Below are 27,290 nucleotides of genomic sequence, written 5' to 3'. Positions count from 1 at the left end.
TTGCCTTAAGGTTAGGTGGGGTTACTGGGTTACGGGGATGGGGTGGAGGTGTGGGCTTAAGTGGGTGCTCATTCCAAGAGCCGGTGCAGACTTGATGGGCCGAATATGGCCTCCTTCCGCACTGTAATTTCTATGATAAGTGTCCCATGACCTACTTAACCCCATGTTATGACACCATTCTTCACGTGAAATCCTCCAGATGGTAATGGACTGGGGAGTGATGCTTCTTTTGTTATTTTACTGAATTGTAAGCATTTTCAATTAATTAATAATCTTTACTGTCACAAGTCGGCTTACATTAACACTGCAATGAAGTTGCTGTGAAAAGCTCATAGTTGCCACATTCCGGTGTCTGTTCGGGTACACAGAGGGAGAATTCAGATATACAACACCTAGACAGTAAATGTTCCGTTTATTATTTGGGTTTACATTGACACCATGGGCGAAATTCTCCCCCAACGGCGCGATGTCTGCCGACTGGCGCAAAAAAACGGCGCCAATCAGACGGGCATCGCGCCGGCCCAAAGGTGCGGAATGCTCCGCATCTTTGGGGGCCGAGCCCCAACATTGAGGGGCTAGGCCGACGCCGGAGGGATTTCCGCCCCGCCAGCTGGCGGAAATGGCGTGTGTTGCCCCGCCAGCTGGCGCGGAAATGCGGCACATGCGCGGGAGCGTCAGTGGCCGCCGACAGTTTCCCGCGCATGCGCAGTGGGGAGGGTCTCTTTCCCCTCCGCCATGATGGAAGCCGTGGCGGAGGTGGAAGGGAAAGAGTGCCCCCATGGCACAGGCCCGCCCGCGGATCGGTGGGCCCCGGTCGCGGGCCAGGCCACCGTGGGGGCACCCGCGCGCGGAGCCCGCCCGCGCTGCTTTGTCCCGCCGGTAAATACCAGCTTTGATTTACGCCGGCGGGACAGGCAATTTCTGGGCGGGACTTGCCGGAGAATTGAGCGGGGGGTCCCGCCAACCGGCGCGGCCCGATTCCCGCTCCCGCCCAATCTCCGGTACCGGAGACTTCAGCGGGGGCGGGGGCGGGATTCACGGCGGCCAACGGCCATTCTCCGACCCGGCGGGGGGTCGGAGAATGACGCCCCAGGTGTAGAGCTTCACATGATTCAGTTGATTAGGTTGACAGCACATAGCAGACATTGCTGAGCAGTGAGAATATCTTGAACATCAGCAGAACAATATAACAATATTTGAAATATATGTTTCCCTTGGCACAGCACAATTTTATTGTTTAATTCTGGAAAATATCATTTGATGTTTTTGCAATAAAACAAAAACAGGGCAAGGGGAGTGTCCCTGTGGAGTTAAAAGTCAGAAATGTTGTGGGTGTGGAGATACTGCCAAATCTAATGGCAGGAACTCATTAGCGTTTGGTTTACTAGGTGCCTGCATCACAACCAATCAGGTTCACAGGTAGGGTGTGGGAAATGAGGCCATAGAAGCAGGAAAGTATCCTGACAATCAGGAACTCGGCAAGACCAATAACCCAAAGGGATCGGAGGACAGGAGAGATCATGAATTTGGAGTGTAGTGTGTTGGGAGGATTGGGTGTTTGGCCAATTGTGGAATAACGGTTTGTTTGATGTCTTGGGGGTACTCCTGCTCGGCAGTGGAGTTAGCTGAGGACAGGATGTGGGAATCAGGAAGTGAATTTCTTGCCTCTGGATACCCAGCCTCTTGACCTGCTCTTGTAACCACAATATTTATATGGCTGGTCCAGTTCAGTTCCTGGTCCATGGTAGCCCAGAGGATATTGAGAGTGGTGGGGGATTCAGCAATGGTAATGCCATTGAAGGGGCAATGGTCAGAGTCTCTCCTTTTGGAGATGTCCACTGCCTGGCACTTGTGTGCTGCAGATGTTAATTGCCACTTGTCAGCTCAAGCCTGGATAGTATCCTGGTCTTGTTGCATTTGGACATTTGGATTTGGATTTGTTTATTGTCACGTGTACCGAGGTACAGTGAAAAGTATTTTTCTGCGAGCGGCTCAAACAGATCATTTAGTACATGAAAATAAAATAAAATAAAAAGGAAATACATAATAGGGCAACACAAGGTCCACAATGTAAATACATAGACACCGGCATCAGGTGAAGCATAAAGTGTAGTATTCATCAGGTCAGTCCATAAGAGGGTCGTTTAGAAGTCTGGTAGCAGCGGAGAAGAAGCTGTTTTTGAATCTGTTCATGCGTGTTCTCAGAGCTTTGTATCTCCCTTACATCCCACCGGTGTAAATTACACGAGGTCCGTACCGGCGGGACCTGGCTCTGCGGGTGGCCTATGGAGTCCTCGGGGGGGGGGGGGGGGGGCATGGGGGATCTGGCTCCGGGGGGGTCCCCACGGTGGCCTGGCCCGCGATCAAGGCCCACCGATCCGCGGGCGCGCCTGTGCCGTGGGGGCACTCTTTCCCTCCACGCCGGCCGCTGTAACGGTCCACCATGGCCGGCACGGAGAATAACCCCCCTGCGCATGTGCTGGGATGATGCCAGTACACGCTGGCGCTCCCGCGCATGCGCCAACCCGTGCCGGCCGGTGGAGGCCCTTCGCCGATGGTTGGCGCGGGGCCAACTCCGCCGGTGCTGGCATGGCCACTGAAGGTGCGGAGGATTCTGCACCTTCCAGGCGGCCTGATGCTGGAGTGGTTCACGCCACATCTCGGCGCCGGTACGGCCCGCCCCGCCGGTTGTGGAGAATCCCGCCCCTGATCTTCATGCTTGTTGCTCAGAACTCCCTGACACCCACCAGCACAACCCCTTCATATCCAGATGCGGTGCCCACACATGCCTCCTGCTATAGACTCCCCTGACCCATGAAGCTTGTGGATCACAATTCCCTCTCTCTCCCCCCCCAGAAGAAGTTAGCCCATAATAAGCGGGAAAGTGTGAAGACGGGGGCGGGGGGGCAAGGTGCCAGAGATCTTAGTCCTCACATCGTATGAGGAATGGGCCCTGGAAATCGCAGAGAATCTGCAAAGGAAATTTATTTCATGAACTATTTTCCAATGTTTCCATTTGCACATTTGAAAATTACTGTAACCTAATGTACCCTAACGAAACAGCTATAAAGCAGCTTTGGTTCATTTAGTGTTTGATTATTAAAGTTCACGTTTTATAGCTCAACGTATAATAGGGCCACTGACCTCCGAGAGGGAGCTAGAAGCTAAGATTTGTCACTCAGCGTCTCTGAACCCCATTGTATGGCAGTTCATTGGAAGGATGCGTTCAGCTCTCTGTCAGGTAGTGTCAGACATTTCACTGAGGATGAGAGGAACATCGCTCTGTCCACAATGCAAGTCATCATAATTCTCCTGCAGCGAGCGATCAAGGGCCTCTCTCAGGCACCACAAGAGCAGCAGATACCTGGGAACCCCACCACCTGGAGGTTCCCCTCCAGGTCACTCACCACCCTGACTTGGAAATACATTGCCGCTCCTTCACTGTCGTTGGGGCAACATCCTGGAACTCCCTTCCTAACAGCACAGTGGGTGTACCTACACCTCAAGACTGCAGCGGTTCAAGAAGACAGCTCACCACCACCTTCTGAAGGGCAACTAGGAATGGGCAATAAATGCTGGCCTAACCAGCGACGCCCATATCCCATAAATTAATTTAAAAAATCATTTGTGAGTTAAAGTCAGGCCTTATGGTGGGAGAGCTCTTCACTCCCTATTCCTGGGTGACCCAAAATGAGATGCCACGAGGGCTGCGCCAGCGCTTCACCTCATGCAGGCAATGGCCATCACCCGAGCTCCTTCCTCCTCCTACCCCGCATATTGATCCTTGCCACTCTCCTCCTCATCTGAGGAGATGTGGGGTTATTCATTTCTTCCTGGTCCAGCTGCTGTCTCCGCTGCAGTACCAGATTGTGCAGAGTGCAGCAGACCCCAATAATGCTGGACACGCTATGGGGGCTGTATTGGAGAGCTCTCTCCAACCGTTCAGACACCAGAACTCAAACCTGAGCAGTCCAACTGCCTGCTCAACCAGCACATGAGTCTCGTTGTAGTCAGTCTCAGGGGTGTTTGCGTCCTCCGCACTGTGTCATCTCATTGGGTATGCTTCTCATTGGGTATGCTTTGTCCCCTAGGAGCCATCACCCCAGCAACTGCTCCCCCTAGAAAATGGCTGGGATCTGCAAGAGTCCCACGATGTAACCATCATGGACTACCCCCGGAAAATGGGCACACAGCTGCATGGTGAGCATCCCGTGGTCACAGACGATTTGGATATTGAGGGAGAAATATTCCTTGTGGTTCATAAATGGCGCCTCATGCCGCCACATGGAGAGTGCAGAGCCACATGGCTGCAGTCAATGGCGCCCTGCACCTGGGGCATGCCCGCTATGCGGGTGATGTCCACGCTCCTGGCGACCTGGCTTGCTTGGTCCCGGTCCATGTTAATGTACATGTGGCCCTTGCAAATAGCGCATCTGTGACCTCCCTTATTCACTTGTGCACGGCTGATTGGGATATCCCACAAAGGCCACCTCTGCAGCCCTGAAATGAGCCAGAGACATAGGATTTCAGATAGGTGGTAACTTTAAGGGCCACAGACAATGGATGACCTCCCAGATCCTGTGTTGCAAATTCTTGCATCTACTGGCACACACGGTTCACCATCCCCTGGGATAGATGCAGTCTTCTCCGGCAATGGAGCTCTGACATCTGGAGGCAGGAACTTCTACATCGGAACACCCATGGCCGGCAGTGTCTCCACTGAGGCACCACCATCTGTGGCTCTGCTCCCGGAGGCCATGAGCCCTGATTCCCACTCCCCTGCAGAGCACTGGCCCTGACCATGTGCAGTGGCACATCAAAGTCATTGCTGCTGGTCAATCGTAATCAATAGAATAGCCAACTCGGCTGGCTCCATGATTGTCCAGAATCATAAACTGAAAGGAAGAGAATATCAAAGTGAGTGATGAGGATTTCTGACAGTGCCCTGACCCTCAGTCCTCTCATCATCTGGGACATCCACCCATGCGCTTTCCCCGATGTCCGCTCCTTTCCAATGAGCCAACTCCCTCCCCTGTCACACAATAGCCACTTCCCCACAATTGTTCCTCTCAACTCCACCTGAATGAAGCACTTTGATCCTTGAGAGTCTCATCAGTGCTGACTTTATGGATTGACTTGCTCACACCCAATTTCTAGCTTCGACTCTGGGAGCGTAATCGCCCAACGGTGATATCACCACAAACTCAGCCAGGAGGGCACAGTGTGACAGTTGAGAAGTTTTTATCTAAGATCTGCCTGATTAGTCGAGGTTGTAAGCTACTAGACAAGGTCTTGTGAATATCTAAAGTATGACTCGCTATATGGGAGATCTAATTATAGTATACACAATGTGCCTTGTGTTTACTACCTTCAGTGCACAGGAGAGACTGTGACTTAGATGACTATCTTATCCTTAACGTGACTAAATATTTCTAATTCTTGAGAGCTAGGCATGGGCAAGTGACCGTTCAGATAGCCTCAGAGGGTGAGAATACGATGAGTCTTAGTTAAATTAGTATTATTTATTAAAATAGACACGGATCTGTATGGTAAAATATATACGCAATTTATTTAAAGAAAAAAGGGTAATACAATGTTTTTATAAATGATACAGTTTGACAGATACAGGATACGTGATGAGTTAGCCTGTGACCTTCTTAACTACATAATTGATTAAGCTACAAACATTTCATACTCACAACGACTAGTTGTCTCAGAATTCGATACTCAATCACAAGCAGAATTCTACGAGTCGCGACTGCAGTTTAAACACCCAGTAATATCTGAAACTGCTCTCCAAACGAAACTCTAACTTTCGCAGCTTTTGCTTGAATATTTATATTGCTTTTACACTTAGGGAGAGCTAGGGAGTTCGAGGGGAGTTTTAGCATAACCCCTTCTTCTGAAAAACAAGTTCACTCCCCACAGTTTCTTCGAGGCAAAGAACAGTCTCTCTCTTGGTTGACAAGGCCATAATATCAGGGAGGCCTATCAGGGCACCTGTTTCTAAAGATACGAGGTTGATACCTCCGGTAGTTATCTCCAGAAAAACACCAGCCTCCCTTCTTGGCAGGGTCTCTTGCCAAGCAGTAGCCTCCCTTAGTGGCAAGGTCACGAGACTTAATGAGTTCACTGCATCTTGACTCTAACAAAGATAATACATATTCATAGAATCATAGAATTTACAGTGCAGAAGGAGGCCATTCGGCCCATCGGGTCTGCAACGGCTCTTGGAAAGAGCACCTACCCAAGGTCAATACCTCCACCTTATCCCCATAACCCAGTAACCTCACCCAACACCAAGGGCAATTTTGGACACTAAGGGCAATTTATCATGGCCAATCCACCTAACCTGCACATCTTTGGACTGTGGGAGGAAACCGGAGCACCCGGAGGAAACCCACGCACACACGGGAAGGATGTGCAGACTCCGCACAGACAGTGACCCAAGCCAGAATCGAACCTGGGACCCTGGAGCTGTGAAGCAACTGTGCTATCCACAATGCTACCGTGCTGCCCATTAAAAACATTATTGCGATAAGTAATAGATTACGTTGATAATGGACTCATCATTTTTTAATATAGGGTTAAATACATGATTTAATATAGCATCAGCTCTGATCAGCTTTTAATATAAAGTGAATATATGATTTAATATACAATCAGTTCTGATCAGCCTTTAATATAGGTGGTTGCCGCCACACCAGGAAGCGCTTCTTGCAAACCTAACACTTTACACCTAAAGGCTCATAGACATGAAGGGCCACTAAGACCTGCATGGTGACCCCACCCCCCGAGATGCCGAGACTTGACCATTCCCCCCAGCCCTGAGTTACACTTATCTGGGTCCCCCACATGCTCGCCATTGCCCCCTCACCTCCCACAGCACGCTGGGACATAATTCTTCCGGACCCGGAGGTTTGCCCACTTTTAAGTCTACCAGCACCTTCAATACCTTGTCACTTCTTATGTCAATTAGCTCAAGTGTCTTGCAGTCTCCCTCCCTGAGTTCCATACCTACACACTCATTGTTTTGCGTGAAGATAGATGTGGGGTGGGATTCTGCGCAAATCATCGGGGCGGGAAAAAACGGCATAAACCCTGGCGGGAACCACTCCGGCGTCGAGCCGCCCCAAAGGTGCGGAATCCGCCGCACCTTTGGGTGCTAGGAGGGCGCAGGAGAGGTTTGTGCCGCGCCGGCCGGCGGGAAGGCGTGGCGCCACGCCAACCGGCGCTGAAGGGCTTCCTCCGGCTGGCGCGAGTTGGCACATGCGCGGGAACGCCAGCGTCTGCTGGGGGGTTTCATCTCGCTGGGGGGTTTCATCTCTGCGTCAGCCATCACAGACCGGTACAAGGCTAAGTTAAAGCTGCATTCAGAGGATGGCGGGGGCGGGATTCACGCCGACCCTCGGCGATTCTCCGACCCTGTGGGTGGTCGGAAAATCCCGCCCGTGATGTATTCTTTCAACACCCTACCAGTGTCCTCTGGCTCCACCCACATATGTCCCCTTTGGTCCCTGATGGGCCCTACTCTTTCCCAGGTTATCCTCTTCCCATTGATATACTTAGAGCCTGTCTTGGGGTTTCCCCTACTTTTAGAGCCAGAACTTTCTCATATCCCCTCTTTGCTTCCTAATTGCTTTCGTAAGCTGCGTCCTGCACTTTCTATATTTGCTAAAAGAATCTCTTTTCCTTCTCATCATATCCTGAATATCTCTGGTCATCCATGGTTCCCTGGGCTTGTTATTCCTTTCTATCACACAAGACGGAACATTTCCCTCCCATTTCTTTTTTGAACGGCGCCCCCTGCTCTTCTGTAGATTTCCCCACAAGTAGTTCTTTCCAGTCTACCTTGGACAGTTCCTGCCATATTTTACTAAAATCCACTCTCCCCAATCCAAAACAATTTTTTCCCTAAGTTGTTTATTTCTTTGTCCATAACAAGCTTAAATTGAAGCATGTTTTAGTTACTATCACTAAAATATTCCCCCACATCAACCATCTGTCCAGCTTCATTCCTAAGAATTAGATTCAGCACTGCACCTTCCCTTAGTTGGGCCCTCTATATATTGCCCTCCTCCACATACTCCTCTTTGGACGATGCCTGCCGTTCATATGTAGCTCCAGCTCCAGACACTTTAACACGAGTCCCGGCCTCAATGAATCAGACACCAGCTGACCCAGGAGTCACTTGCATGGGCAGCGTGCTAGCCCATTTGCACCACCTGAATTCTATCTGCTCGGCGCTTCCATACAAGATCTTGAATTCCACACGATTCACTTCCGCAGGAGAATTCAGCCCAAAGCCTGACAAAGAGCAGATATGAGGATGGAATGGGAATGCACATAAAAGGACCCTTAAAAATAACAATCTTTATTGTCACAAGTAGGCTTACATTAACACTGCAATGAAGTTACTGTGAAAAGTCCCTAGTCGCCACATTCCGGCGCCTGTACGGGTACACAGAGGGAGAATTCAGAATATCCAATTCATCTAATAGCATGTCTTTTGGGACTTGTGGAGGAAAACTGAAGCACCTGGAAGAAACCCACGCAGACACAGGGAGAACATGCAGACTCCGCACAGACAGTGACCCAAGCTGGGAATCGAACCTGGGACCTTGGAGCTGTGAAAAAACAGTGCTAACCACTGTGCTACCGTGCCGCCCATCATCAACCCTAAAAACCATCTCCTGGAATGTAAATCGCAAATAGAGATTAAGAGGAGAGTTGCGGTTACAAAGAAGGAAGATGTTAACAAAATATGTGCAGCAGCAGAAATGATTGAGGTAATGGATGCGGTGATGATTGATCGGCGTGATGTACTGGCCACATATTGGAACATCCAGTGATCTCCTAGTGACCAGTTATTTCCCTATCTCTGGGTTCATTGATTTGAAAATTCACCACTTCATTTCATTGCATTTCATCATAAATAATTTGCATCGTTAACAAAATAATTTAGAATCTGGAGTATATTGATTATGAAACTGGAAATTGACGCACGCCATTCTTTACAAAACAAATTGCAACATCCAGTGATACTTTGGACAAGCTGGTAATGAAGGAAGCGAAGTCAGTGCAGTGATTGTGGTCAGATTACATCATTGTTCTATAATGTGTGCTGTTGCTTTGTGTAGTCTGATGTATATAAATATTGAGTAGAAGCAGAGAACAGGCAGCGAGAGGAACAGAATTCAGTATCCACCTCTCCATGCGCACAGATGCAAAATGAAAGTCATTCTCTTCATCTTTGCTGCAGCCCAGATCCTCCACAGTTCTGGCAAGTATTATGTGTGCTACGGAATGGTTTTGTTGTACCGTTTGTTGTTCTGATCATTGGGTGTTAACCCAAATGGCTAATGGTCATAAATGTACTCATCCTTAAAACCCTTCGTTTTTCGATTCAGGAATTCCATGTTCAAGTTCTCCAGAGGCTACGACAGCATTGAAAGGAACAATTGCAAAGGTGAATGCAGAATTCGCAACAAGCAACCTCTTTGCCGTTGTGAAGTGTGAACTAATTGAGGTAAGTGTCACCAAGTTTAATTTATTCCATTTTGTCTTTTTCCTCTAATGAACGTCACAAATTCCTGCTATTGTGTTTGAAATGATTTTATTGTGAGAAGCAATATTCACTGTCGACATATTAAAAAAACAAGTTGTAGCATTTTAGATCAATGCTGGTTATTTTGGAACAATCTATATATTTTATTGAAACTATTCATTTTCTGTCCAGCTGAATTGCTTTCACTTGTCACCATTCACTGTTGATTGTTTCAACCTAAATGATTAGCCTTGAAATTCTCTCTGTAAACCTTTTAAGTGGATCTCCCTATGCAAACTCCTGCTGAGCTGCTGTGAGGCTGCAGTTTGACTCCAGAAGCTTGTAGTAACAGACTCTGGTCACTAGATGCTGCTGAAGAGCAATTCTCAATTTGTTCAAACCCAACTCTTCACCATCACAACAAAAGCAAAGTACTGCAGATGTTGGAAATCTGAAATACAAATAAAATTCTGCAAAAATGACTGCCCAGCAATGGTTCCTACATGGGCCACAATGACATTTCTTCTTTCTTCCCACTTCAAGTTCTCCCTCAGGCACAAGGGGCTGTCCTTATTCCTGTGATTGGACAGGTAACAATAGCGTCAGAATGTCCCTGATGTTACACAGTATTGACAGTGCAGCATCAATCTCTGCCTCACTCTCGCTCCAGTGCAGCCGCTCTGCCTTGAGTGGACACAACACTGGTTCAGTGAGGTGTACCTATTTGCAAAGATTGGGAATAATTTAGAGCTTGGGCTGTATTGATTATTAAACTGGAAATTGACACAAATAGACAATAACAGAGGTGATTGAGGAGGGGAGGGTTCCATAGACGAACATGGATTCAGATCCACAGTAAAGGAACAAATCATCCCCAGATTGAAAAAACTTTACTCAAAGCATACCGTATTCCTAAAGGCACAAATAAATAAATGGTAGATGAATACTCATCTGTGAACCTATTTCAGTAGTTTTCGGAATATAAAATCTTCTTGTTGACATTGCAACTTGAAATATATCAGTTGCATTCATGTGAGAGCTTTAAAAATAGCGCGGCTAAGTGAATACCCAGCACCGCTGTAAGGTTACCGCTGGTGTATGGAGGCCTCAGTTCCCCTTGTCTTTTTTGTGTTGTCCTGTTGTTTGGTGATTCTGCATTTTAACCTCAGCACTGTTTGCACTCTGACTCTGTACAAATTGGAAAGTAAATACAGTTTACTGGTATGATGGCAGCAATAGAGCATTTTCACAATCATCCCCCAAGTAAACTGGTGAGATTATTTGGCATTCAAACAAGAATATTGATATTTAGTTAGATTTAAGTTGAATGTAGCGGCCGCCTGGTAATTAACCGGCTCCCCAGTGAGAAATCACATGGGTGTTATTTAGTACTCCTTTTTAAAAACATGAAGCTGGTGCAATGGCTGCTGAGGGGGACTGAGGAGGTGAGGAGCCATTTCCATTTTCTGGAATGCTGATGCCCCAGTGCTTGGGTGGGGGGGAGGGGGGGGAGGATGATGGGTTGTTCCCCCTCAAGGGGGTTGGGCTTGGGTGGGGGGCTAAAATATTCCAGGTCTGGGGTCGCCCCTAGCCCCCCGGGATGGTTTCCATCTGTGAGGCCTTCAAGCCATCTTTAAATATTGTGGGTACCAATAACAGGGGCAACTACAGCTGCTGCCTGTCTGTCCTACCAAACACTTCCAGGATAGTACCCTGTTCTTGGTTATATGCTGACGGTCACTTTAACTCTCTTTGACTGTGAGCAGCCTCTGGCTTCACAGCTGAAGACTATGGCTAATGATGTATTGGCCTTGTTAGTTGTGAGAGCACTTCACGGCTACAGGTTGTGTTTGTTGCTTGCTCCTGCTGTTGGTTGCAAATGCCTGGAGGCTGCTGTTGCTGTTTCCTTCCTTTTTTGTGGCTGGAAAGTAGGTCAATTTTTTCAAAGATACCTGGATCCTGGAAAACCTGGCTCAGAGGGACGTATGAGTCCAGAAGGAAATCTGGTTTGAAGCAAGAAGATGCTGTGGGATCTGATGTGTGACATTGTTCCAAATGGGTCACCTGATGACGCTGTTGAAGAAATGCTTGCCCAGATTGCTGATGCTTTTGTTGCTTGCGTGGTGAATGCTGCAGGTAATTGCATATTACCGCGGGTTAAACAATCTGGAAGTCAAGGAAGATCAACTGCACCTTGAGCACCAGTGGAATATGTGGATGCCAGGATTTGGTTCCAATGAGATCAGGACGTGTGGGTGGGCCTTCACAACTGCAGCTTCTGGACAGATAATGGCACTAATGCATGGAACAACCACCAAATAGTGCGTTGACAAACAGATCATTTCCACGGCAAAGTTCTGGACTTGATAAAACATTCTCAGGGTTGTCCTCCATTTCTGTTGAGGAATCTGTGAGGGCTGATACCATGTGGGTTTTTTTTGTGTTAAATGAGCTGCTATAACTTTGTATTGGTACCAATATGGAGCAGTGACGTTTCCTTGTTGTTTACTGGTTAGTGTGTTGTGTGGAATGTTACGTAGTTGATTTTCAAATCTTTGTTAATGTTGACCATTTTGTCAATAACATATTACCCAAGTGGTAGCAGGTTGTGTTGCTGCTTGCACTTGCTTGTGGCTGAAAATGCCTGAAGGCCATGTGTTTGTTTTCTGCCACCTCTTCTGCTACTGTTGCCTGGGGCAAGGAAAGCGTAGATGTAGGATGACCTGTAATTAGTGCTGGATAAGGGGAAGGGGTGCTCTTCTGGCGTGCTCTGCAATGGTTTGACATTCCGGTGTCACTTTCCACTATTGTGAGTCTACTGCTGGGAGCTGCGGGAGGGGGAGAGAGCGTCGGATTGACCTAAATATAGCTGCAGCTGCCTGTAACATCACCCAGGGTGATGGGCCTGTGCTGGCATTATGAGCTGGTCAATATACAAGGCAGGAGAGTGATAACTCACTGTGAGGAAAGCTCTGCTGCTCCTCAGGATCTGATTAGGTCTGACCCCTGCCTTAGTGCTGAAAGTGCGCTCACACACCTCCTCTGAATGGGGTTGTGTTGGTCTGATTGAGCCACTTGCTGAAGATGTTGAAGAAATGCTTTTGCAGATTGCTGGTGACTTTACTGTGATATTGACTGTTTCATGTTTCATGCCTGGATACTGCGTGTTTGTTTGCTGCTGCCTCTTTTGCTTCTGTGGCTAGAGTGAGAAAGGATAGGAGGCGGGATTCTCTGTCCTGCTGCACCAGTTTTCTGGCAGTGGGATTTTCCGTCCCGCCAGCCGGCCAATGGGGTTTCCCATTGTGGGCAGCTCCACGCCGTTGGAAATCCCCGGGCATGGGTGCACTGCTGGTGCAACAGAGAATTTCACCAGTGGAGAATCCAGCCAGGATGTATGATGACCTGCTCTCAGCGCTGGAGAAGGGGAACGGCGACTTTTTCTCTCTTCTGACATGGCCTGCGTTGGTGTGACTGTATTGTTACGCTACCCCAAGTGACTTTCCACTGTTGAGAGTCTACTGCTGGAAATTGCGGGAGGGTAAGAGAGAGGCGGATTGATCCAACCATGCAGCTTAATGCTGTTGTTGCAAAAATCTATTTGCAGATTGCTGGTGACTGTATTGTGAGTGTGGTAAGTGCTGCATGTCAACGAGCATGTCACCACGAGTTAAACACACTGGATGGTGAGGCTTTTTTACTGCACATTGTGGTGCTGGCGACCAGACGCTGGAGAAGGCAGCAGTGTTGACGCGGGCTGGAGGCGGCACCCCATGTGCAGGATGCCACACACCCAACGACCCAGCCACCCATCAGACTAAGGAAGACCCTAGAGGGGGACTCCAGCGATGGCCCAAGGTGTATAGGCGCCGTTGGCCTTTTGTGGAGATGACGGACAGCATGTACAGCAGGTGACTCCGTCTCAACAAAGAATCAGTGCGGCACGTTGTAGACGTGGCACCCAGTGGACGAGGGGGATACCCTCTCCTGGTGGCCATGAGGGTCACCACAGTCCTGAACCTTTATGTAACGGGTTCATTTCAGAGCTCGAGTGGAGACTTGTGCGGCATATCACAAGCTGCAGCACACAAGTGTATCCGTGAGATCCCGATGCCTTGTATGCCCGGGCAGCTGAGTATATCAACTTTGAATGGACCAATCCCACTGTAATGCCAGAGCTACAGGATTCTCTGCCAAGGCTGGGATACCCCAGGTCCAGGGGGTAATTGATGGCACGCATGTTTTCTTGTGTACACCAGGCATCAGGGAGTGCCCTTCATTAACAGGAACTGGTTCCACTCCCTGAATGTTCAACTTGTGTGCGACCGCCACCTCCGATCATGTACGTGTGTGAACGCTTACCACACGTGTGAACCAGGGAACATGCCCGACAGCTACATCCTGGGACTCTCAGAGATCCCAGTGTCTTTGGGGACCACCCCAGGATGAGGGTTTGGCTCTTGGTAGATAAGGGGTACCTGCTGAGGTCATGGCTGATGGGGCCAGTATGGCGGCCGGACACCGACACGGAGGCCCGGTATAACGAGATTCATGCTGCCACCCGTGCTGCTAAAATTGTGCTTCCGATGCCTGGACCGCTCTGGTGGTGCATTGCAGTACAGCTCGCAGAGGGTCTTCGACTTTGTGGTGGTCTGCTGTACCCTCCACAACCTGGCACAGCAGCAGGGCGTCATTCTGGAGGAGGAGGAGGAGGGACATGCAACCTCTTCTGAGGAGGAGGAGGAGGCGCACCAGGATGGGATGGAGGACGAGCCAGGGGACGACCCGCAAGAGGAGCCGGAGGATGAAAGACAGGCAGCAGCAAGGGTCCAGCATTCCCAGAGGACCAGGGAGGCCCTCATCATCAGCCAATTCTCATAGGACGAGGTTTTCTCCATCAGCTCACCCCCTCCCCACACATTCCCATCCTTCCCCCCATTCCCTCCTTTCCCCCATTCCCCCATTCCCCTCCTTCCCTCCCAATTCCCCAACCCTCCCCTCCCCACCCACCCGACCACCCTGTTCCACCCTCTCAGGGTCTGTGTAACATCACCCAGGGTGATGGGCCTGTGCTGGCATTATGAGCTGGTCAATATACAAGGCAGGAGAGTGATAACTCACTGTGAGGAAAGCTCTGCTGCTCCTCAGGATCTGATTAGGTCTGACCCCTGCCTTAGTGCTGAAAGTGCGCTCACACACCTCCTCTGAATGGGGTCGGAATCGGGCTTTTGATCATGGACCACCGTGCCCAGGGAACGGGAGCTGGATGAGGAGCGGGTTGAACACTTGATGGAAGTTTGGGCATGCCCATTATGAGGATTAAAGTGACAGAGGTTTAACATGCATCAGGTGTGACAGGTTTTCATTGTGAAAGTTTTAATCTGATAGAATTCCATTCCTCCTAGCTATGGATAGTGGCTTCACCAGTGCCCACTCAGTGCTCCTCATTCTTCCTGATCTAGTGCTATGTCTAGGTGTGTCCCCAGGATGCACATAAGAAGTGGAGGCAGTCTGCTGCCTTCTGCACCCTGTGGCCTTTGATGCCCTTGGCTGACATCTTCTGGAGGTCCTGAACCCCGAGGGCCTCAGGTGACTTACCACCGTCACTGGCATCACCGTGCCACCCAGTTATGCCTGCTGCCCTTGAGATGCATTGGTGTTACGTGGGAGGAGCTTGGGAAGAACTGGAAACCGTCTTAGTCTCCTTGGTGGGAGGCCCTGGAATGGGCTTCAGCACTTCCTCCTCCCTGAGGGTGCCCGTCGGGCCCTGGGTGACTCCTGGGGATGGAGGGGCAGCTGGAGTGAGCTCCAGAAGCCTCTGAGTCATCTGGCATTGCCAGTCCAGGAGGCACTCCATTGTCTGCAACGTAGTGTCGACGCCCTTAGTGATGCTCCTCAGTGACTGGGCCACACTCTGCAGTGCCTCGGCAATGTCCATCTGCAACTGGGACACATCACTCAGCGTCTGGGACATGATGTCGAGGCCCACGGCCATGGTCATCACAGACTGAGCCATGCCTTCGGCACGAACACTCAAGGCATGGATGATGTGCTCCAGTTTTTCCACTGCGGTTGCTACCCTAGAACTGTTGGTTTGGTTGCCATGCATAGCCGGCACCATCTCCTGCACCTGAAGGCTTTGGGACTCCTCAAAGCGACCTTGCAATCTCTGAAATGTCATTGACTCTCCTCCTGAATGCCATGACTGATGGACCAGGGGGTCTATTGCAGGTGGCATGTGTGGGCACCACAGTTGGTGGGTGCCAAGGTGTTCTGCGGAACAAATGTGAAGATCGGATGTTGGAAGGGTGCGAGGTGTCAGCCAATTGTTTGGGGGCGGAAATGTTTGGGAATTTGATGTGGGGCTGATGCCAGGAGAGATGTAGCACCTTACTCTTGTAGCGTGTTGGAGGTACTTCATCTTCTTTTGAAATTGGATGGCGGAACTCCTGCTGCCCAGAATGACAGCCGCTGCCACTGCCTCTCAGGCATATTGCTGACCCTGCTATTGGTTCTCCTAACCTTTCAGGGGAACAGGGTGCCCCACCTCTCATCCACTGCATCGAGAAGCCTGGTCAGGTTGGCATCCCCAAAGCGAGGAGCAGGTCTCCGCGCTGCCATACTCGTTTCTTGCCTGGGAGTGAGTGGTGAGAGAATGTTTAAAAGCAGCTTCTCCTTGTTCGCGGTGAGCAGCTGAGGCACATTTCGGACGAATCAGACGGCGAGGGAGCCAGTAATGGCGAGATTCACGTGTTGCTGAATGCAGGCCGTGATCTCGCTATTCGAACCAATGTGAAAAACACCACAAAATTGTCTAAAATGACACTTCAAATATTTTTTGGGTGAATCACCCCAATGTCTCTAATTATCTATGTCCCAGGGAAACTTCTTTATCTAAACAAAATTTCATTAGCCCAACTTTTACAATGCTTTCATTGCATCTTCGTCTCCAAAAAGCTTTCTGCCTTTCAAACCAGAATTTGTCAAAGCACTACTACAGCAGTCATATACACACAAACCCAGGCCTTACTGCACCAAATACATCACAATATATCTGAAATTCCTACATTGCAATGTTACATGACTGCTATGTTATCACATCCTTGTAAATTGTAGCATAAGGGACGATCAGTCATGTTACTGTCCATGTGACCATGTGAAGAATTGCTGAGGAGTTATTCTGCTTAATGTAGAATTTACACAAGTCAATTTATCAACACAATGTCTCCATATATGTTTCTACTAAGTGAATCGTAACTTTAACACAGTAAAATGTTCCAAGAGCATAATGATTCACAGGAAATCTGAGTAGTTTTGTTTGACACCTTATTAATTATAAGTGTTACTCCCAAACACCCTTCATTAAATGTAACTCATTCCTTTGGTTAGACAATTCCTTTTGGAGAACGTATAGTCTTCATCAATTTAACGATTGATATCCAGGAAACTGTGTGCAACATAAGCTCTGGACTGGATCCTGCAAATTGTTCACTGATACCCATCCAGAATGCTGTGAGTATGACAAAGTCAGCCATTTGATTCACTGTTGTGATTAATCCTAACATTAGAAGCTTTTGTGTGACGGTAGAATGGCACAATGATCTACCATGGAACATTTGCAATTTAATCCAATTTCTCATTGCACCCCCCTCCCACACACACACACAGCAGAAACCAGTAAAGTACCCCACTGTATCTCAGCAAAGTCGGGATAGTTTTGGAAGGCATTGCTGTCAACGTGGAACAAGCTTGGGTTAGTGATAGGGCAATTATACAATAAACTGTAACATCGATTTTGATGCAGTCGGCCTCTTCAATGAGCCTTCTCCATTGTCCAGCTGAATGGGACTGCTGGCATAGTGGCAATGTCATTGGACTAGTAATTGAGATCCAAAAAGACGAGGTGTTGGGTGTCTTAAAAAATATTAAGGTAGATAAGTCCCCAGGGCCTGCTGGGATCTACCCCAGAATACTGAAGGAGGCTGGAGAGGAAATTGCTGAGGCCTTGACAGAAATCCTCACTGTCTTCAGGGGTGTCCCGGAGGACTGGAGAAAAGCCAATGTTGTTCCTCTGTTTAAGAAGGGTAGCAAGGATAATCCAGGGAACTACAGGCCGGTGAGCCTCACTTCAGTGGTAGGGAAATTACTGGAAAGAATTCTTCGAGACAGGATCTACTCCCATTTGGAAGCAAATGGACGTATTAGTGAGAGGCAGCATGGTTTTGTGAAGGGGAGGTCGTGTCTCACTGGCTTCCACAATGACAAACACTCGACATTCCCGCCCCTGCCATTGAACTTAGTCCCAGATGCAAGAATTTCCCCCATTAATTTGTTGGTCTTGGCTGTTTATGTGAACGTTGGCCTATTCGCGGGCACACTCTTAAATTCATAATCACTGCTCCTTCCTGCCATAACTTGTTCTATTGCCTTATAATTTCCATTTAATTTATGTTATCTTGCCCTATATATTCCCATCCCCCTTTACTGAGTTTAAAGCCCTCTCGATGTCCCTAGTTATGCGACACACTTGACCTAACATCAGACCAATAGCATTCATGTAAAGTTTGTCTCAAAGGTCCAGCCCCCACTTTTCCTGGGTCTGATGTCAGTGCTCCACTAACTGGCACACTTCTCCCACACCAGTCTTTAAACCACAGATTCATCTCTCTGACTTTATATACCCAAGATTATTTACCATAGATATTAATCCAGAGATCATTTACCTTGAGTTTCTGCTTTTTAATCTAGCCCCTAGCTCCTCATACCCCCTCGCAGATATGCAAGTAATCTATTCTCAGAATGGGGAGGTGGTGGTTTTGTGGCATTGTCGCTGAATAGTAATCCAGAGACCCAGGATAGTGCTCTGTGGATCAGGGTTCAAATCCTTCCACAGCAGATGGTGGAATTTGAATTCAATAAAAAAATCTGGAATTTAAAGTCTACTGATGACCATGAAACCATTATCAATTGTCGTAAAAATCTATCTAGTTCACTAATGTCCTCTGGGAAAAGAAATCTATCATCCTTGCCTAGTCTGGCCTACATGTTATTCCAGATCCACAGCAATGTGGTTGATTCCTAAATGCCCTCACGAATGGACAATAAATACTGGATCGGCCAGCGATGCCCATATACAAATTTTTAAAAATTACTAGCGGATAGGAAAAAAATGAAAATGCTGTTCGATTTTATCTCCACAGGTGGGGCAGTGCGAAAGTTGAGGCGAACTAAAGGGGCAATTTACGAGTATGGAGAGAAAGCAAGTAGCTCCTGGTCTATCAACTGAGGAAATGGGAGGCAGAAAGGGAGATTGTTCAGATTACAGTGCAGGATGGGGGGGGGGGCTCCAACAACAACAACTCCAACTACTTCAACTCCAACAACAACAACACCAACAACAACAATGACAACAACAGCAACAACTCCAACACCCATAAAACCATCATCAATGGCCTCATCATCGTCAGATAGCAAGTGACAGTTCTAATAGAGAATTAAATGACAGGTTTTTAAAAAGTTATTGTTCTCCGAAATACTGACCTGCATTGTCCTGAGAACCGGTGTGTAATTAGTAATGGGCGTCATCTTCCAGAAGACATTCCGTGCTGTAGCGAGCAGGAATTGCCGTGAGCTTCCCAGAGCTTGGCCCAGCGAAACCGGCAACGCAATTGAACCGTAATTGGTCCACTTAACGAGGCCTCATGGGCTTGTTGCCGCCAATAATTTCTCGCCAGCTGATTTTCCGGGACCGTGCTCACTAGCCTCCGCTAACAAGGTCGAGAAACACTTAAGCTGCTCTTGCTCGGCCAACCCCAGACAGCTCACAACAATGATGCCGAGGTCATCGACTCCAAGATTCAGGGACACTGATCTGGGGAGGCTCTTGGATGTCACGGAGGCCAGGAGGGATGTGCTGCTCCCCAGAGGGTCCCGGAGTGTGAGCCACAAGGCAGCATGTGCTGCCTGGGATGAGGTGGCAGCAGCCCTTAGTTCCAACAGTATGACCAAGAGATCTGACGAGCAGTGCAGGAAGAAGGTCAATGACCTACACTGGGTAGCGCAGGTGAGTAGATACCAATGCCCCTCACCTCCCCCCCGCAAGGGAGCATCCACCCCTCAACTCTCCAAGTGACCTCCAACCCTCCATCACCTTTTACCCTCAACCCAGCCTTCACACCCCCTCTCCCACCACTGAACCACACGTGTGGCTAATGAAGCTCTCTGTGTCCCCTCCTCAGGGAAAGCTCTCTCACAATCAGCAGGAGAGGGCCCAGACTGGCGGAGGGGTGCTGGACTTGAGAACTCTCACCTGTTTTGAGGAACGTGCCCTGAAAGTGACTGGGGTGGTCGAGGACAGGGCGGTCACCCACGCGGAGGCTGGCAGTTGCCGCAGAGGCGAGGAACCACCGGGCTTCACCCAGAGGACCTGTCAAACGTGAGTAGTGATTGCCTTACTGACTGACCCATCCCTCCCACTGACTGCATGTCCAGTCTCCCGCACATCCTCCAGCTGACTGCACCGGCCCATCCCGGGCAGCACCCTCTGCTGATTCCGAGGAGAACAGCTTGGAGGAGAGCTCTGAGGATGCCACCATAATAGTAGCGGCACAGCTATCATCTCCACCTTTCAACAGCGCAGATACACACATCTCGGTGGGGCATGTTAGTGGTCAGGCGTCTGGAGCACAATCTGGTGAGCACCACACTGCTAATATACGTGGAGGGGGAAACCCCCAGGTGAGTCAGCAGTCGGAGGTCTGCTGGATCCCAGCACCCAGCTGGGTTCCAGCCTGATGCTGAGCCTGTGGAAGTTAGTTACCCGGAGCTGATGGACAATGAACAATGGGAGGCCGTTGGATATGGGGGTCACTCTCGTTGATTGTATGGAAATGGTGCTTAAGTGGTGATAATTGGTTTCTGGCCGCTACGGTTAAATCCTGATTTCACCTACGGGAGCAGGCCTGTTGCATCACAACTGTTTGGCGCCCAGTGCATGTGGTGATATGCCTGTAAACAATATTGTAGATAGTTGATGGTGCGACCTCTCACCAGCAAATGGTGGTGCAGATCCACCATTAGTCTCCAGACAGTGGTCATGTGACAAAGGCATTCAGATATAAGCCAGGACAGAACAACGAACACCATACACAACATGGTACCAGAGTGCTGAAGATTTGAAGATAACAGCGGCAGGGACAAAGTTAAAATTTGGCATAAGGACTGACCTGGTGAACTGCAGCCTTTGGTGATTCAACGCACTCGAAGACACTGGAGTGCGAGGTGGAAGGGCTGAAAGCCCCCCACCAGCGTCACGTATCCGTTAATGTGGACAAAAACTGGCGGCTCTTCAAACAGCAGTTCAAACTCTATGTATCGGCCTGAGGCCTGCAGGCGCAGCCTGACAAAAGGCGAATCACGTTGCTGCTAATGGTGGCAGGTCCACAAGCAATTGAACTGTACAATACTTTTACTTTTGACAATGAGGAGGATAGCAAAAGATACGATGAATTATTGGGTACTTTGGTCAGCATTGCCCCCCCATAAAGAATGAGGCATTTGAGAGATAAATGTTCCATATGCTTACCCAAAAACGTGGTGAATCATTCAACAGTTTTGTCACTGACTTGAGACTGAAGGCCCAGTCAATGAACTTCAGTAGCCTGGCTTCTTCTCTGATCGGCGACCAAATTGTCTTTGGTGTATCAAATGATAAGCTACGTGAGAGGTTGCTGCGGGAGGAAGATTTGATATTGGAACAAGCAATAAAGATTTGCCAGGCAAGCGATGTAGGTGTTTAACAAATCAGTGCACTCTCCTGAAAGAAGGTTGGCGCCAACACAGAGGAAGATGCCAGCGCCATTAGTGCTGTGATGCACGTCATGCAGAAACATGGTCTCAGTGCGGGCAGCTATTTTAAACGACCAACAGGAGCCACCACCTTGTGCCAGAAGTGTGGCAATTATCACAGCGGTCTACATCCCACCCCAGGCAGTAGTGAGGAAGGCGCTGGACGAACTATACACAGTAATAAACAACTACGAAACAGAACACCCGGAGGCCTTGTTCATCATGGCCGGAGACTTCAACAAGGCCAACCTCAAGAGTGTACTGCCAAAATTCCACCAGTACATATCCTGTCCCACCAGGGGCGACAACACTCTTGACCACTGCTACTCAAAAATCAAGGGCGCCTACCGTTCCATCCCCCGACCGCACTTTGGGAAATCAGACCATAAGACGGTGCACCTTCTCCCGGCATACAAGCAGAAACTCAAGCGGGAGAATCCAGCTAAGAAGGTTGTGCAGTGCTGGTCCGAGGAGACAGAAGCTCTTACGTGACTGCTTAGAGACAGTGGACTGGTCCATATTTAAGAACACAGCGACCAACTTAAATGAGTATGCCACCACCGTCACAGACTTCATCAGCAAATGTGTGGACGACTGCGTGCCAAAGAAAGCAGTACGTGCGTTCCCCAACCGGAAACCATGGCTCAATCGCGAGATTGACTCCCTACTGAAGGACAGATCTGAGGCGTTCAAGGCAGACGACCCTGACCTATACAAGAAATCCAGGTACGACCTCCGCAAAGCCATCCGGAATGCCAAGAGAGAATATCAAACCAAGCTAGAGTCACAGACAGACTCATGGCGGTTGTGGCAAGGACTAAACAACATAACGGGCTACAAAGCGAAGCCGAACAGTATCTCTGGCAGCAGCGCACCCCTCCCCGATGAACTCAATGCATTCTATACTCGGTTCGAGCAGGTAACCAACAATCCGCTGTCGAGTGCCCCAGCAGCCCATAATTCACCCATACCCACCATCACAGCTTCCGAAGCAGATTGGCCTTCCTGAAAGTGAACCCTCGGAAGGCGACGGGCCCAGACGGGATCCCTGGTCGTGCACTCAGAGCCTGCACGGACCAGCTGGCAGAGGTATTCACGGACATCTTTAACCTGTCCCTACTCCACTCCGAGGTCCCCACCTGCTTCAAGAAGACCACCATCATACCGGTACCAAAGAACAACCAGGCAACGTGCCTCAATGACTACCGACCAGTGGCCCTGACTTCAGTCGTAATGAAGTGCTTCGAGAGGTTGATCATGAAGCGCATCACTTCCATACTCCCAGAACGCCTTGATCCACTGCAATTCGCATACCGCTGCAACCGGTCCACATCAGACACCATTTCCCTGGCCCTACACTCATCCCTAGACCATCTCAAAAACAAGGACTCCTACATTAGACTCCTATTTATTGACTACAGCTCCGCCTTCAACACCATAATCCCAGCCAAGCTCATATCAAAGCTCCAAAACCTAGGACTTGGCTCCCCACTCTGCAACTGGATCCTCGATTTTCTGACCAACAGACCACAATCAGTAAGAATGAACAACAACACCTCCTCCACAATAGTCCTCAACACCGGCGCCCCGCAAGGCTGCGTACTTAGCCCCCTACTCTACTCCCTGTACACACACGTCTACGTGGCAAAACTTGGTTCCAACTCCATCTACAAGTTTGCTGACGATACGACCATAGTGGGCCGGACCTCGAATAACGATGAGTCCGAATACAGGAGGGAGATAGAGAATCTAGTGGAGTGGTGTAGCAACAACAATCTCTCCCTCAATGCCAGCAAAACTAAAGAGCTGGTAATTGACTTCAGGAAGCAAAGTACCGTCCACACCCCTGTCAGCATCAACGGGGCTGAGCTGGAGATGGTTAGCAGTTTCAAATTCCTAGGGGTGCACATCTCCAAAAATCTGTCCTGGTCCACCCACGTCGACGCTACCACCAAGAAAGCACAACAGCGCCTATACTTCCTCAGGAAACTAAGGAAATTTGGCATGTCCACATTGACTCTTACCAACTTTTACAGATGCACCATAGAAAGCATCCTATCGGGCTGCATCGCAGCCTGGTATGGCAACTGCTCGGTCCAAGACCGCAAGAAACTTCAGAGAGTCGTGAACACTGCCCAGTCCATCACACGAACCTACCTCCCATCCATTGACACCATCTACACCTCCCGCTGCCTGCGGAAAGCGGGCAGCATAATCAAAGATCCCTCCCACCCAGCTTACTCACTCTTCCAACTTCTTCCATCGGGCAGGAGATACAGAAATCTGAGAACACGCACGAACAGACTCAAAAACAGCTTCTTCCCCACTGTCACCAGACTCCTAAATGACCCTCTTATGGACTGATTTCATTAACACCTATGCTTCATCCGATGCCAGTGCTTATGTAGTTACATTGTATATGTTGTGTTGCCCTATTATGTATTTTCTTTTATTCCCTTTTCTTCTCATGTACTTAATGATCTGTTGAGCTGCTCGCAGAAAAATACTTTTCACTGTACCTTGGTACACGTGACAATAAACAAATCCAATCCAATCCAATCCAATCCAATCGATAGGGCCCATGGCAATGTCCGGCCTTTGGAAAAGTCTGTTCCAGGTGTGGCCACGTTGGCTGTTTTGCGAAACAATGTTTTGCGTGTCCTGGAATGGACCATATAGGATCAGTAAATGTGGTTGATGAGTTACATCCAGACGAACAGTTCTTCAATGATCTCATTGCAAAGAAGGACCAGAAGCGTCCGCACAAAAACGATGAAGACACAATTTCAAAAAAGAACGAAGCTCGAAAGAACTCACTGGAAACCATCAAAATCTGATAGAAATCGATGGTGTCCCTGAATAACTCATTATTACGATGTGACTTAGACACTAAAATGGGGGCCAACCTCCTCAGTCGGTCTGCTTTGCACAAGCTGAACGCGCAGCTGAAAGACGCTGATCAGCCAGGACAGCCGGTATATTATGTAAAAAAACGATGGAGACTTTCATAGATACATAGAAGATAGGAGCAGGAGGAGGCCTTTTGGCTCTTCGAGCCTGCTCCGCCATTCATCACGATCATGGCTGATCATCCAACTCAATAGCCTAATCCTGCTTTCTCCCCATAGCCTTTGATCCCATTCTCCCCAAGTGCAATATCTAGCCGCCTCTTGAATATATTCAATGTTTTAGCATCAACTACTTCCTGTGGTAATGAATTCCACAGGTTCACTACTCTTTGGGTGAAGAAATGTTTCCTTATCTCTGTCCGAAATGGTTTACCCTGAATCCTCAGACTGTGGCCCCTGTTCAGGACACACTCATCATTGATAATATCGTCCCTGCAACTACCCTGTCTAGTCCTGTTAGAATTTTATAAGTCTCTACGAAATCCCCCCTCATTCTTCTGAACTCCAGTGAGAACAATCCCAGCCTCGTCAATCTCTCCTCATATGTCAGTCCTTCCATCCCTGAAATCAGTCTGGTAAACCTTTGCTGCACTCCTTTGAGAGCAAGAACATCCTTCCTCAGAGAAGGAGACCAAAACTGCACATAATACTCCAAGTGTGGCCTCACCAAGGCCCTGTATAATTGCAGCAACACATCCCTGCTTCGATACTCGAAACCTCTTGCAATGAAGGCCAACATGCCATTCGCCTTCTTTACTGCCTGCTGCACCTGCATGCTTACCTTCAGCGACTGGTGCACAAGGACACCCAGGTCCCGCTGCACACCACTCCCCTCTCTCAATTTACAACCATTCAGGTAGTAATCTGCCTTCCTGTTTTTGCGTTTTTGCTTCCAAAATGAATAACTTCACACTTATCTAAATTAAACTGCATCTGTCTTTGATTTGCCCACTCGTCCAACCTGCCAAATCATGCTGTAGGATCCCTGTATCCTTGTCACAATTCACCCTCCCACCTAACTTGGTACCATCTGCAAACTTTGAGATGTTACATTTTGTTCCCTCATCCAAATCATTAATATATATTGTGAATAGCTGGGGTCCCAACACCGATCCCTGTGACACCCCACTAGTTACTGCCTGCCAATTTGAAAAGGACCCATTGATCCTTACTCTTTGTTTCCTCTCAGTCAACCAGTTTTCTATCCACCTCAATACATTTCCCCCAATCCCATGTGCTTTAATTTTGCACAATAATCTCTTCTGCGGGACTTTGTCAAACGCCTTCTGAAAGTCCAAATATATCACATCGACTGGCTCCCCCTTGTCAACTGTACTGGTTACTTCAAAGAATTCCAACAGATATCTCAAACATGATTTTCCCTTCATAAATCCATGCTGACTCTGACTGATCCTGCCACTGCTTTCTAAATGTTCTGTTTTAAAGTCCTTGATAATGGATTCAAGCATATTCCTCACGACCGATGTTAGACTCACTGGTCTATAATTCCCTGCTTTCTCTCTACCTCCCTTTTTGAATATCGGAGTGATGTGAGCTACCCTCCAATCTGCAGGGACAGTTCCAGTGTCTATAGAATCCATCCTGGAAGATGACCACCAATGCATCCACTATTTCCAGAGCCACCTCTTTAAGCACTCTGGGATGAAGATTCTCAGGCCCTGGGGATTTATCCGTCTTCAATTCCATCAATTTTCCCAGTACCATTTCTGTACTAATGTTGATCTTCCTCAGTTCTTCCCTATCACTAAATCTTTCATTCTCCAACATTTCTGGGATCTGATTTGTGTCCTCTTTTGTGAAGACAGATCCAAAGTATGTATTCAATTACTCAGCCATTTCTTTGTCGCTTGTTATGCATTCCTTTGTTTCTGTCTGTAGGGGGCTTACATTTCTTTTTACTATCTCTTTCTCTTCACATATCTATAGAAACTCTTAGTGTCAGTCTTTATGTTCTCTGCAAGCTTCCTTTCATACTGTACTTTCCTCTTCTTAATCAATTCCTTTGTCCGTCTTTGCTGAATTCTAAACTGCTCCCAATCCTCAGACCTATTATTTTTCTTGGCCAACCTGTATGCTTCTTCCTTGGATCGAATGCTATTTCTAGTTTCCTTTGTAAGCCATGGATTGGCCCTCTTACCCCTTTGCTTTTGTGCCAGACAGGAATGAACAGTTGCTGTAGTTCCCCCATGTGTTCCTTGAATGTTTGCTATTGTCTATCCACTGTCATCTCTTGAAGTAACTCTCTCCAATCTCTCAAGGCCAAATCACACCTCATATCTTCATAGTTCCCTTTACTAAGATTCAGCACTCTGGTCTCCAAATCAACTGCTTCACTCTCCATCGTGATAAAAAATTCAGTCATGTTATGGTCGCTCATCCCCAAGGGGTCTCGTACAGCCAGATTGGCAATGATTCCCTTCTCATTACACAGTACCCAGCCTAAGATGGCCTGCTCTCTAGTTGGTTCCTCCACATATTGGTCAAAAAAACCATCCTGTGTACACTCCAGGAATCCCTTCTCTGTGGCATTGTGACTAATATGATTTGCCCAATCAATGTGAAGATTAAAATGATCCATGTGAATCACCTGGTGAATGTGAACTTGAGCTATCCATGGACGACACGACATACATGTTACTGTTTTATATTGTGGACATGGACATTGAATCCATCATAGGAACGGATTCATGTGAATCCCTGAACTTAGTTGAGCAACTGTGTGCCCAGAAGATGAGCAGCCAGCTGAATACAACAAATCCCTACAAGGTATGCACATTTGATGAGGATTCAATGGAAATCCAGGCGGAAGACGACAAATCAGACAAAGAGACAGAACAGCTAGCGAACATTCCACAATTCTAGTTAACAATCTTCAAGAACGTGCCAAGTGCTCAGTGACATGTTACAGGAGCATGACAAGCCCGTATTAAAACATCTACAAGATGCGAATGTTAAATGTTCAGAACATG

At 48.4% G+C, this 27,290-nt stretch overlaps 1 protein-coding gene across 1 annotated transcript in view; it reads left to right on the top strand.

The window, feature by feature from the left end:
* The first annotated feature begins 9,223 nt into the window (after positions 1 to 9,223).
* The window catches only part of LOC140393963 (uncharacterized), a 34,767-nt gene continuing 16,700 nt past the window's right edge, over positions 9,224 to 27,290 (top strand). Inside the window, exons 1-3 of the mRNA XM_072480668.1 lie at positions 9,224 to 9,283; positions 9,411 to 9,529; positions 16,934 to 17,056. Of these exons, the coding sequence (XP_072336769.1) occupies positions 9,232 to 9,283; positions 9,411 to 9,529; positions 16,934 to 17,056 (294 nt within the window). The 5' untranslated portion in view covers positions 9,224 to 9,231. The remainder of the gene's footprint in view (positions 9,284 to 9,410; positions 9,530 to 16,933; positions 17,057 to 27,290) is intronic.

Source organism: Scyliorhinus torazame, chromosome 2, assembly GCF_047496885.1.
Source record: "Scyliorhinus torazame isolate Kashiwa2021f chromosome 2, sScyTor2.1, whole genome shotgun sequence".
In the NCBI taxonomy this organism is placed as follows: domain Eukaryota; kingdom Metazoa; phylum Chordata; class Chondrichthyes; order Carcharhiniformes; family Scyliorhinidae; genus Scyliorhinus; species Scyliorhinus torazame.
Note: the sequence above shows the minus strand (reverse complement) of the source record. Positions and strands in the feature narration are given on the sequence as shown.